The sequence below is a fragment of the Parambassis ranga genome, chromosome 12 (assembly GCF_900634625.1).
Source record: "Parambassis ranga chromosome 12, fParRan2.1, whole genome shotgun sequence".
NCBI classification, from domain to species: Eukaryota; Metazoa; Chordata; class Actinopteri; family Ambassidae; genus Parambassis; species Parambassis ranga.
This window is the reverse complement of record NC_041032.1, coordinates 7,339,309-7,352,929: the sequence shown is the minus strand read 5'-3', so window position 1 is coordinate 7,352,929 and position 13,621 is coordinate 7,339,309. Positions and strand designations below refer to the sequence as shown.

General features: G+C 41.4%; 1 protein-coding gene and 1 pseudogene across 1 annotated transcript; both read right to left on the bottom strand.

The window, feature by feature from the left end:
- Positions 1-179: 179 nt before the first annotated feature.
- On the bottom strand, positions 180-2,533 carry LOC114443812 (eukaryotic translation initiation factor 4E-binding protein 1-like). Its single transcript, XM_028418143.1, has 3 exons — positions 2,244-2,533; positions 634-825; positions 180-551 (listed from the first exon to the last, which is right to left on the bottom strand). Exons 1-3 carry the CDS (start codon positions 2,377-2,379, stop codon positions 520-522), a joined length of 360 nt encoding a protein of 119 aa, XP_028273944.1. The 5' UTR covers positions 2,380-2,533; the 3' UTR covers positions 180-519.
- A 307-nt stretch (positions 2,534-2,840) lies between these two features.
- LOC114444099 (ankyrin-1-like) overlaps positions 2,841-13,621 on the bottom strand; it is a 48,673-nt pseudogene continuing 37,892 nt past the window's right edge.

Sequence of the window (13,621 nt, the reverse complement as noted above, 5' to 3'; positions counted from 1 at the left end):
TCTTATCTTCAAAAAGTGTCTCTTGTTTTTTTATTACAATATTTGTAGTATGTATTAACAAATAAGCTGCCAACTTTTAGTCAGGTGAGGCAAGGAAAAACTTGATGGGAATGATGTTTGCCTCTGCTGCCGCCAAGTGGCCACATTTGGTTACTGCACGGATTGTCAACTACAAAGAATGAAGATCAATATTGTTTATTAGTGTAAAAAATTAGACATGTATGTAAAGTCATAAAATTCGTCAAATCCCATAAAGTATTTCATATTTAACAAAGATTTGACTTACTTATATGTCAAATACATCACAGATTATACAAAGTCAAGTTTCATCAAAGTGTAGGAAGTTAGAGAGCAACATTTATAGGCATGACAAAAATACACAGTAGTTTTGTTCAGAATATATCTGAGAGCAGATTGCTGAGTGAGGCAGGACTTCTCTGCTGTTGTTTATTCTTTTGTTTGTTTTCTTTTTTAATCACAGTAAACAGGATGATTTTTATGCATACAGCCGACTTTTCTTTAGATGTCCATTTCAAACTGGGCATCCTCCCCTAAAAAAGAAAAGCAAACATATTAGGTAAAGGGATACACACAAAAAGTAAAGTACATGATACTGTGTGCAGAAATGGTTACCTGCACTCTCTTCTGTATGTGCACTGTGCTCAGCATTATTGATGCGTGCCTGTTTAGGCTGCTTTGTGTCACTGGCGTCTGGTTTGAGCGGCATGGTGACTCCTGGGATGTCAGGCAGGTTGGGGGGCGTACGAGTCAGGGGAGACGTCCGACACTGCAGGAGGAATTTCCTGTCATAGATGATTCTGGTACCTGCAGCCAATGCACAGGAAGCATTCAATATTGTGCCTATTATATAACATTCATATACACATGGGCAAATTTCAAACTACACCTAAAACTATTGTGTCATTCATACCGGTGACTAATGTGTCAACATGTGTACACTTTCAATTATGCAAATTATGCTATGATGTAATTAAGTTGGAGAGCCAATAGCTAATTTTCTTACAGAGGAGTTGGCAACACTGGAGCATCTCAAGCAGTGACAGAATGGGGCTACAGCAGCAACACAATGGTAATAACCGATTCTTAAATATGGTTTAATGGTTTAATATGGTTTAAATAATTACGCCATATATTTTATGCTGATCTATGGTAGTGTAAAAAAACATAGAAAAACAACATAAACTGAACCGAACTGTAAATCGTGACCTCAAAACCGAACCGTGGATTTTGTGAACTGTTCCATATCAATAATGTATTTTTATTGTTTTCAGTGACGCTCATACAACTCCAGTGACCTAATTCAGTTTTATCTGTCCCACCTGTTACTGTTACAGGACACAGTATCAGTTGGAATGGACATGTGCTTATGCGGCATGTTTCTCACAAGCTTCTCTGCTTTTATCACCACTCTGGAAGTTTCCCAAGGCCTCAGCATAATAACTCAACAACAAGTGTGTTGGAAGCTCTTTCAAAGCAATAACTATATTACGGTACCCCCCCCCTGTTTTTCACACTGGTTTCTTTAATTTTGGTGTGTGTAAAGGTTTTATATAGTCACAGAAGAGATAGGCTGTGATTATAAGATATGATGCAATTATAATTTAAGGGCCTTGTACTTCTTGAATACAACTGGTGTGGTCTAACAGAGCTCACATTTAGTAAACACGCTGCTGTAAAAGCAAGACTATAAATAGGATGTGACTGTGTAGAGTGGTATATTTGACTATACAGTGACTGTGTGAGCTGCAGGGCGACACGTACTCACTCAGATCTTATCGTTTCATTCATGTAAAACTTTCTGCAGCAAGCAGGGTCATGCACAAAATAAAGCTACTGCATGCATGTATACTGAGGACAGTGTGTAGGCAGGAGTGGACCTGGAGCAGATTTGTTTTATTTGTGGTGGTCTTTAGCCTACAAGATGATGTCAAACATTAACAGGACAGACGTGATTCCCATACCATGAAGTGTTTTCACCAGTCACAAACTTCAGCTCTTTAAACTGTGGCCTAAAAACCATTTCAAGTCACAGTTTTTAGGAGTTTACTCTTGGTCAGAGACACTGTAAGTGTACTAACATGGCTACAGTGCAGGTTTATCCTATGGCTCAGCCTGTAAAGTGTCTGTCTGGCTTATAATCATCATGTCTGTGCACATATTAACTGTTATTTGTTGTTATTTCAGTCTAACTTTCGCCTTGTATATATATATATATATATTACCTCCTGGCGTGGTGCTGAACAGAGTTCCTCCGGGAGTCGAGGAGTACTCCTGGGGCATGTGAGCAGCATCGTGGATGGCGATCCGCCTGACGGCTGGTATTTCCCGGCTCCTGGTTGTCTGACTTCCCGCTGACATCTTTTCCTCGGTTTGTGCTACTAAAAAAAACAAACAAACAAAAACAAAACACCACAGGCGGCAGGCTGAAGTTCTGTTTGTTTGCGAAGCTGCAGTCCGACCACAGAAGCTACCTTGTGCCTCCACGTGGTCTGAGCGAACCCAAAACAACCCAGAGACTTCCTACGGAGGAACACGTGGAAGGGGGAGCTGCGATTGGCTGGAAGCAGGGGGCGTCACAGGAGAGAGGAAGTTGTAGTTTTTGATCCCATGATCCGATTTGCAAACACGATAATGAAGATAAAACAACAACAACAATGATAATAATATCAATAAAACTCAGAGTGCACAAATTAAAATTAATACAAATATATATCTAAAACAAATTGCACTACTAATAAATGCTAAATAAAATAAATAAAATGCTAAATAAAATATAAAAGGCAGCAATAACTTCACATTTTTAAAAACAAGACACCACATTTATGTCACATCTTTGTTTATTAAGTCTTGTAAATGGTTTGAGCTGGTGTACAGGGTAAGATGATCTATACATATCTTCATGTCAGAATGATTCAGTTTGAAAGGCTTGTATACATATTCACGTTTGTTTATCCTCTCTCCAGGACAATACAAAAGAAAAGAAAACAAGTGGTCATAGCTACAAAGCCTCTACATTCCCCATGATGTGGGTGTCGGCCTAGTCTAGATAATGCTTAAAGAACATCCATAACAACTCTATGAGGGTGCATAGCATTCTAATTAAATATATTTTGTCATATATTTATACATATATTTTCATAAAAACATCTTTTTTTTTGTGCATGTGCGCAGTTGCATTCCTTAGGATAGAGTAATATGATATTGCGTTTACATTGTCATGTATCCATTCTAAAGGAGTATAAGTGATCTCTATTCTTTGCAACAGTTAAAATTTTACAATAGTCTTTTTTTTTTTTTTTTTTAATACATTGTCATAGGTTACACGTCCTCACTAGTCACATGCCCGGTAAAAATGCTCTCTCTCTCTTGTTCTTCTTCCCTCCGATCCAACTAGGTTTGGAATCAAGCATCACCACACACACACACACACATATACTGTTGTCACAAACAGATGATCACTGATTACTGTAATTCAGATGGTAATTCCAAATTACGTAAAATCATGTAAAAATTGCACCTCCGCAGAACATAAAACGACTTAATACATCACTTCACTTAGTGGAGTGTTAAAGATTTAAAGATCAGAAACATGACTGACACCTTGTCTGTAAGCTACTAAGAGAAAACATCAAATCAAAGCTATGATCCTTAAGAATTCAGTCCTGCTAAACACAAGTGTGTTTTACTAATAATAGTCTGTCTGTATAGGTATGTCTTGACCTCTAGGGGGCAGCAAACATACTTTGAAGGTGAAGATGAAAGGCTATTCCTGCCAGTGTTCCTCCAGGTTGAGTGAAAGAGCTACATGTTTCAGTAGAATCCAACCAGCCAGAAATGTAATTTTTGAAAATTCTAAAATTATTCCAAATAAAATGTGTATTTGATTTGAATTTAAGAGGGTAAAAGGGCTATACAGTAGCCACCACTTCAGAAATTATTTGTCATCACCCATGTATTATTACTGATAATAATAATAATAATGGTCAAAGCTTTCCTCACATACAAAAGAAAAGTAACTACTACTTTAAAGCTCCTTCAGCCATCTAAATCAGTATGATTAAAGGATGCATCCATTTCTATGCCTTTTACATCTTTATGCCTTTTACATCTTTAACCTTAAGGATTATAACTTTAACATGGGATTAAGTAATGTATTTTCTTAAAAATACCTTAAATTTATCTCTCCCGTGCTGATACAGTACAAGAATTTAAATTAAAATTAATAAATAAGACTGAGCCATTGATCTCCGTCATCCATAAACTGTTTGGTATATTTAAAAAAGAAATTTAGATAAACTCAACAGAGGCGTCACTTGTCCACCCCCCAGTAGCTGAGCACCAGAGAGGATGTTTAAGAAGACATGTGGTTACCGACCACACACTCCATACTCCTATTTGGTCTTATGTGAATCAGAGAATGAACTTACACACATTAAAACAAACACACCCTGCTTCATACATCCATCGAAGACACACTCATGCACGCTCATCCTACCCCCTACTAAACGGCCCTCAACACCAAACTCATCACTGAGAGGAGAACTCTGAAATTAAAACAAAAACCAAACATTTTGTTTCTGACAAAGTGCAGAACTGAAAACCTGAGTGGAGCAACAGTGGAAAACGTGATATGTAGAAAACATGTGCTATATCAGATGAGGTTCTCGTGCACAGACTGAGCATGGGAAATATATGTGCATTGTGTGATGTGTTCATTCATTCATTTTGTGTCTCATTCGTTCAGGCTACAATAGCATTTACAGTACTTATGGGATAAATAGTGTGTTCTGATTCTCTAAAGAAATGAGTGCTACTATGAAAGATCCCCCTTCATGGTGCTGCCGTCAGGTTTCTGCATAAAGTGTTTCAGATGATGAACAACAGACAGCGATGCCAGCGTGAACAACTTAAATTACTCACAATGACAGAAAACAAAGTCAGGTGGATTCCACCTTATGGCAGCAGCAAACCTCTTAAACAGGTATTAAAGTGGATATATCCTGGTTTTTTGTATTTTTGCTACGTTAAGTGCTGAAAAACAAACAAACCCTCTGAGGCCTCCACAGTCAGTCCCACACTCCTACAGCTGAGTCATCGGATCCTGCACCAGCAAGCACGTCCTTTCTGACTCATTTACCTCAAGGTCAGATACAGGCACAGCTGCAATGCCAAACTCAAATGCTGGAGTTACTATCATCACTGAGGAGTTCAGACCTTTTGCCTTTTTTTTCTCTCTCTAAACCCTCCGTCTCTCGTTCTATTTAGGTATTATTGCTGCGGCAAACTTCAAAAACTCTGACGAGGCAATACTTATTTAACCGTGTGTGTTTCTGGATATGTCCTTATAGGTGTGTATGTGTGTGCCTTTGCTTGTCCCTATATGAATATAGCGTGTTGACAGTTCACGAGTCTGGGGTCAGCGTAATATTAAGACAATCACAGTGCTGCCTGTCTGCACACTTCCCATCACAATTACATGCTGTAGTAGTGGTAAAATCCTCCACATGATTACATCCTATTTGGACTCTCCTCTTCATTCAAATGAATGACCTAAAAAACCTGACAGGGAGGCTCTACAGCAAACAGATAAAAGAGGGTGCACGAAAAGTTTTAAACACTGGATGGAGGACCTGTAGGTGCTGATGGGAGATGCTTGTGATTTTTACTGCATATAGACTGAGGCTACTGATAAAGATTGTGAATCAAGATAACACACAGTAGTAGGAAGGACAATGGAAGAACGTAGAAAAGGTCACAGGAGAGGGGGGAAGTCAAGCGTTTGTGTTGTAGAGCTGCTGCGCAATGCAATCAAGCAACCAAAGAAAACATTCCCGTTGTCTGAGAACACCCCCCCCCAAAAAAAAAACCAGAGGGGGGAAAAAGGGGTGGAGATGGAGATTCCGTCAGAGTCAAATGATGTCGAAATCCAAAGGTTCCAAAGAAAACAACAAGAAGCAAGGAAAAAATACGTCGGCACACGCAGACAAGAAACTCACAAGCAGGGGGAGCACAGCGGCTTTCTCATTCCGGCACTGAGCACGCCGTGACATCACAGGGACAACAAGCCAATTGGGGCAGGGCTCAGCGCCAAGCCGGAAGCAAGAAACACATGCGGTTAGAGAAGAATACACGCGCACGCACACATACACACACCGACACGTGTCCACGTAGCATAGAGTGCATATATTACATTGAGAATAATAGAGGGGAAAGGATCCAGTGATAGAAGCATCAGTAGGCTCAGCAGAGGCTTAGCTGTTTACACAACCTTCCAATGAGGCTCTTTTTTTTTGGCTGTAGTGTTATTGGACTCACTGACAAACCACTCCAGCTGGGGGGGGGAGGGAATAAGGTCCTTAAAAAGGCCTGTGCCCCATGTGTGGGCCAGCCCCGTACCTTGTACCCCTTCAGTTTGTAGATAATGACAGTTCAAAAGGTCAAAGGGCATGCACCAGCAGTCATCATGCGATTACAGTTCACAGGAAGCACTTTGTTGCTTTTTTTTCTTAGTTGTTTTAACATTTAACATTTTGTTTTTGTTTTTTTTTTATAAAAAGTATCATCATGCCTTAAGTGTAGTTGATTTTTTTTCTTTACAAATATTATAAAACTACAAGTTTTTTTTCTCCTCTTCTTTGTTTGGTGGTGCTCCATGGTCACAGGTTTGAGGATGATTCTGTTTTGACATTTGTTAGTTTCCACTTCATTGTTGTCGTCTCCTCTCTGCTCATTTTCCTCTGCGGTCTGGTCGTGGTTTTGTGGAGGATGGTTTGGCAGTGGATTTCCGATCCTAGGAAACAGAAATTAATTCAGTAATGCAAAAATATACACAAACACAGGCTTTAAAAATAAAAATTAAACTTAATGATAAACCTTGGGTTCTAATCAATAAACAGAAGTGGATGTGAGGGACTAATAGGGACTATAAGTCTTAATAGGTGGCTTCTATCCAAGCACTGGGATGCACAAGTGCTTGTCATGTGTCCCATACCTGGAGGACTGGGTAGTATGTGTATTTCAGTGTTTAATTCTCCGCAGACTGGTGCGCTGCCCTGACTGAGCGCCCTTTCTCACATCCACCCCCACCTGGAGCAAGGAGGGAGGGAGGGAGGAGGGAAACAACACTCGGACCGGTTAACTGCTGAAGCCTCTACATGAAACCAGAGCAGGAAACTAACTTGTGTGTCCACCGCCCAGACACTGCGGCTCCACTTTCACCACCCGTCACTGGTTTACGTTAAGGTTGTCGCCAATTTTCTAGAATCAAGTCTGAATCGCATTTGTTTGAATATGTTTAAAACACTTCGGCTGGTGGCTACTGTTAATTTCCCACCCTGTGTGCCAGTTTGAGTGACAGTAGAAAAGCTGCCTGCTCATGTTTACAGTTGTGTGTGACTCAGCAGAGTGATATACACAGCTTACGCCCTTTCTAGCAATGACAGTTCCGCGTTCGTCCAGAACTGTGCCTCAGCAGCAGAGTCCCCTTCTCCTCTCTCTGTTAAAAAGTGACACAATCATATATAAATAACAATTTTGTTATAGAAATCTGAAATGTTTAACATAGAGGCTGATTATTTCCATTGATGTGTAGCGCCTCACAATACATCACTCTAGTCGTCATTCTATGACACGATCAAAATGATCAATCATCAGTCTTGATGATTGTTGTCTAAACCTGCCAATGACTGCAATCAAAACTCAAACTGAATGACTTCAGGATAATCAGTGTTTTTCAACTTATGTTGTTCAAATCAGACAACATGAGTTGTCTGATTTGATTATTCAAAAAAAAAAAATAAAGATGTTTCCCCCTCTCCAGGCGCAGGAAGCGGCGGTTGGTTGGCGTGGCAACCTGACCTGGCCCCGCCTGTGCTCCTGTTTCCAGGCTCGCAGGCCTGCATCGTGGTGAGAGAAGCCCAGCCCCTTGTCAAAGGGCTGTGTGCCCTGCAGCAGGCGCCCACGCAGCACATGAGAGTAACCCGTGTCACACACCGGAGTCAGCAGAGCCTCCTGGGCCACATGAAAGCTTGGCACGCTGCCGTCAGGTCCCGATGACACTGAGCCCACCCAGCCCTGCAGGGAGTCCCTGTCTGGTAGGTAGGGTTGAAATGCTCCACCTCCAACCATTCTGTAAGGCAGAACACAGGAAAAAAAGGACACACACAAAAACAAACAACACGGCAGAAATGTTAACAGTTATTCTGTGTGCTGACAGCAGACACCAAACACATATGACGAGCTTACCGGTTGTCTCCGTTGTGTTCGGATGCCCGGCTCAGTCCCGTCATCTCACACCTCTGAGCATACACCTGCTGGCCTGCAACAACAGAAATGCCTTCCACTGAGCCCAGACCTACACCTCCTCCTTTTGTTCCTCCTCCTACTGCCACAGCCTCCCCTCTCCTCGCGTCCGACCTCTGACCTCCCAGCTGCCCATTTAGATTGACCTTGGGCACGGCGCCACTTGCCCTCACCCTGTCCCTTTCCGCCAGTACGCTTGCTGGCTCCTGTGGCGCCTCCTCCTCCTCAACCTCTCCTTCCTCCTCCTCCTCCTCCTCTTCTTCCTCCAGCTCCATGATAGAACCGCTGGCCCCGCTGGCCCCACTGCCTGGGCGCCCCAAGCTACAGGGTAAGGAGAGCGTGGCGCCTTCCGAGTCATCAGCACGACTGCTGCCCTCCAGTGACGAGTCCTCCACCGTAACAAGCGAGGGGCTGACCCCTGCCGGCCACACCTGAACGTCCGACATCTCCATTAAAGTGTCCTCCTCCGTCGTTGCAATGGGCGCGCACTCCAGGCTGGAGACTTCCTGCCAGTAGGGCTCCACCCCCAGTGGAGAAGGCAAGCTGTATTGCATGGAGGCCGGGGACAGAAGCTCCTCTTGCACCAGCCCATAACCTAGAGGGAAGACAGGGGCGAGACAAGAGAAAGACTAACACCAAGCAGGCACAGCCGGGAGGACAGGGAGGGGGGAGGTGGTGGGTCGACTGTTTCTCTAGCCTATAAGGGAAACAGTGGGGTTGAGCCATGTCCCAATATACCAGGAGTGTAGTTGATAATTGAGTATTGAGATTGTTGAGTAAATACAGCATTATTATTTTCTGCTGTTACTTTGCCTAATTAAGATATAAATAATCTTCATAGTGTAGGCCACTGTCATTGGGACACAGCAAAATGTGTGTGAGGTAAGGGTCAAAGTGGTTTTGGTGTTATCATCTGCTGTCTGTGAGGTGATTGATGCAAGGCTCTCGTTTGAGAAAGTGAAGCTGCAGAACATACTGTAGCGGTTCCTTCATAAGAGAAAACAAAGGTCAGTGTAGAGTCACACATGGGTTGGCACGATAATTTTTTTTGGGGGGGGGGGGCTAAGAGATCTCAATAACAACAGGGAAAGATATTCCAATTATCTTTCAGAGCAGTCAGGGAAGACTGACTGACAAACAATCAGACGTGAATCACTCTCCAATCAGGGTAAAGGTTGATGTAAATTTGCAAACTATTCCGACCAAAGCTGTAATCAGACATCTAATCATCGTCCCAACCCTTTGTCCCTGGGTGAGAGTCAGCAGCATTTTGCAGCTTCGGCAGAAGAAAATGCAAGTTACTGCTGATGCATTCTCCACATTCATGCATTTATATGTCTGTACGCCACACATCCAAACACACGCACGCACGCAGGCACATGTACATAAATGTGCACACACACACACACACACACACACACACACATTTAAAATGACATCAGTCCCTTTTAATTTACTTGGACTTGAATATCAATTGCATGTGAATATTTATCATAAAGTTTTGTTCATTGTTTCGATTACCAAGAGTGTAACAAGACTAGGACACAGACATACAAAGACACACAGTCATACATCATATTGAGCTTATTTAACACAAAATCTGCCTATTTTTTGGACAGATAAGAGATAGTATCCCTTAATAGTGTAAAAGTGTATGATAAATTCTTTAATGAATAATAAGTAAAGTTTGTTTTCCTGAATTCGAACCCTATTGCTTTATTAGCCTGTTTTTCCTTTTTTTTAAGATGTGATAAATACTTATTATCAGAATTTACTCTTTTAAAGAATCAGAAGGAATTGATCTGATTTTGGCACTTGTGGCTGTTTGGATTGGGGGTTAATCAGAGCATAATGTGGGTAAGATGTTTTTTAAGATATTGCTGCACCGCCCGAGTTTTAGATGAATGAAACAAGGCAAAATCAAACAGTAAAGAAACATTTCACCCATCATATTTGTTCTGATGTTTACGTTTGCAGTCAAATCCTGTAGAAAACACAGTTATTTAATAAATCTAAGAGCAAAGAGGTTGGCAAAAATAAGCACATAAAAGGTATAACAAGGGTTAGGGATTAACTTAAAAGATTGATCATTTACTGTATCACTGTACTGAATGGTAAATGTTAACACAACATCATGGTCTGCACATATTGATACACTGCTGTACATTATGTAATTCTGCAGAAACTATCCTATAAATATCTATTAAGATCCAGCATAAACAACTAAAATAAAAAAAGTCTAAACTGTATTTTGTTCATGTTAAATGTTTCATGATAGATTTATGTCCTTTATAGCTCTGCACAGTAACTGTAACGATGGGTGAAAATACCTCTTTACTGTGTGAGTAACTGTCTCTCAGAGTTTATGTGCTAATGGACCATTGCGTGGGTAAGCGTGTGTGTGTGTGTGTATTTCTGGGATGGTACAGGGCCAGGATGGTGAGAGGTGGCATCAGAATGAGGTGAACAGGGAGGAATGAGTCAGAATTAGAATGAGGGTTAGAATGAGTTAGGTGAATCTGGGTTATCTCCCTTCCCTTCACTCCTGCTGTTTAAACACAAGCACGCACACACAGGTGTGTCAAAGGCAAAGACATGTAGTGAAAGCACAAATCCACTCCACAGATTGTCATGGCACAACAAAAGAAATGAACACACACTGCACAGCACGCTACTCACTTCACCACACACAAGCGTACAACGCTGCAATATTTTTAAAAAACAGATGAAGACACAGAATTTTAGCTCAAAAGTGAGGCTCAGTATAGAACACGTCACACACACCAACACACACACAAACCAATACGCAAACGTACACACCTCACAGCAATACCCCTGCTTGCAGATAATGTTCAGACAAACCTAACAGTGAGTCTGTCATCAGACAGGGGCAAAACAACTGACGGACTGTTACACTATGTGCCAATATAAGAAACATAAAATCATCTTAATGATATTTCTTATTAATATTCATCCATATTAATTTTATTTTCCCCATAGAAGAGTCAGTGGCATTTCTCAGACCCTGGGACTATCACTACAATTACTTATTTTGCCCATGAATGAAAGACACGACATCACATCAACTCTGTACGTTGAACATTATGTGCTACAGTATGCAGCATTAGCAGCATTTAAAGAAAACACACCATTTATTTTACAGGAAAAGAACAAAAACAGTTGTTTGTTAATAGAGCATTAAAAAAAAAACAAGAGTGAAATACACCCATTGAACAGAGAAAAAACATTTTACAATGTGAGGATAACTTCATACATTGAAAGCATGCCATGCACATAAAGATGTCATAATCAAAAAACAACAAACAACAAACTTTTAAACTATTTTTTTCATGAAACTCCACACACACACACACACACACGTCTCTGTACATGTTGTCATCTAGGGTAGACCTGGGTAAAATGAGTTTTTACAGTATTTTAAAAACTGTTATGCTAAACTCAATTTATCTGTCAAGGTGTTTTTTTGTGTAGAAACAGATACTTTATTTAAGTATAAAATATGTTAAATATAAATAAGTGAACATAAAAATATAATTCCTTGCAAGCTGAATAAAGAAAATGTCTTTCACTGACTGATGAAAAATTTCTGCTTCCTAAAGCCCAGGTCTGAAACACACACACACACAGATACAGTAACAGCAAGTCATGCAGCATGCACGTGCACAAACTGTAGTACACACACAGAGCTGGATTTAAAGAGGAGGAGAGGGTCCCCGCTCGACTGAAACGAGGGAGGAGAGCGCGGGAAAATAAGATGACAAGAGAAGAGGAGGCCCAGAGGTCAACATGAGGTCATATGAGGTCAGAGGTCGGACAGGAAGAGCTGTTAGGAAGAAGAGCAGGAAAAGGGAGGAGGAGGAGGAGGAAGAGGAGGAGGAGGAGGAAGAGGAGCAGGGGGCGACTGGGCAGCAGATATGACATGTCACAGGTTCAGAGAAAAAAAAAAGACAGAAAAATAGGAGGCCTGAGGAGAAGACAAAATTTCATGACTGCTAGGACACTGCAGTGACGTGACAATGCCTGCTGTCAATCAAGCATAATGGGACAGGTGAAATTTTGTCTTGTTCTCCGGAAAGATAGAGAAAGATAGAAACAAGGTATGAAGGCCCAGAGCACACTGTCATCTGTACACATCTGTGTACTACTTTTAACTAGTGCATCCATCCCAGACACACACACACACACACATCCATCTGTCCTCTAAACAATCTCATTAATAGAACAAGAGGAATTACCCCTACAGTATATTAAATGTTTGGCCTTTTGATGTCTCATTTACTCTCTTACATCCTCATCTCTCATATAAGTAATATAAGAACCATCATGTTCAGGGCTCATGTATGAGGTGTAAAAAAGTGCAACTAAAAAAATAAAATGACTTGTGCCCCAGTGAGGAATGCACAGCAATGTTAGTGCATGCTGCAAAAGGCTGGGTTTATGGTGGAAGAATGACACCATTCCTCAGTCCTCAAAAACACCATTTGAGACTCATCATCATCATCCTCATCATGTACATGTCATGAGCAGCAAACCACCATGCAGCCCAAGCTCCCTTCAACTTACCCCTTCTGAAAAACGGGGGTCTAATAACTCGAGGCTTGTGCATTAGGCGTGATGGCCTCGTGTCCGTGATCTCTTGTGGGGCAACAGAGACAAGGCACAATGGCTGTTACCCAGACTCAACGGAAGCAGGGAGGAGGAAAAGTAAACAACACAGCTCACCTGGTTGTACTGGAGAATTCTGTCTTATGTTTTGAGCAGTGATGGCTATATTAGCTATGGTGGTCAATACATCTGTTTACGTAAGCATCAGACCACATTAATGTCATCCTTTTGTGTTTATGATTTGTGTCTTAGCACTTGTGGTGAATGCTACTACAAGTTTAATATTAGCCTCACCATAAAATTCACTGGGTTTTAATAGTTGAGGGGTAATTTTGATACATTAATACATTAATTTGAGTCTCGTCTGTGTGTTATTGTTGATGTGTGTCTTACCATTAATGACACTGGGGGACAGCAGGGTGGAGTCGCGGTCACCCAGTCGGCAGGCACCCTCCTCCAAGAAACGGGTGCTGGTTGTGGAGCCTGAGCTTCAAGAGAGGTTACAATGTCTGCACGATCAATGTTCCTTAGAGCTGAGTACAGGCTCTCCACTGAAGTAGACATGGAGGATGACAGAGAGACAAATAGGGGGGCAGCAGAGGAGGGGTGTGACACAAACAGGAGAATCACAGAAAATCAGAGGGTAGAAAAGCATCAATGAAAGGAAGAAATA

Coding starts and splice junctions, on each gene's coding strand:
- LOC114443812 (XM_028418143.1), bottom strand. CDS start 2,379: ATGTCAGCGGGAAGTCAGACAACCAGGAGCCGGGAAATACCAGCCGTC. Junction 826..2,243: donor GTTCAGCACCACGCCAGGAG/GTAATATATATA, acceptor CATTGGCTGCAG/GTACCAGAATCATCTATGAC. Junction 552..633: donor ACATACAGAAGAGAGTGCAG/GTAACCATTTCT, acceptor TTTCTTTTTTAG/GGGAGGATGCCCAGTTTGAA.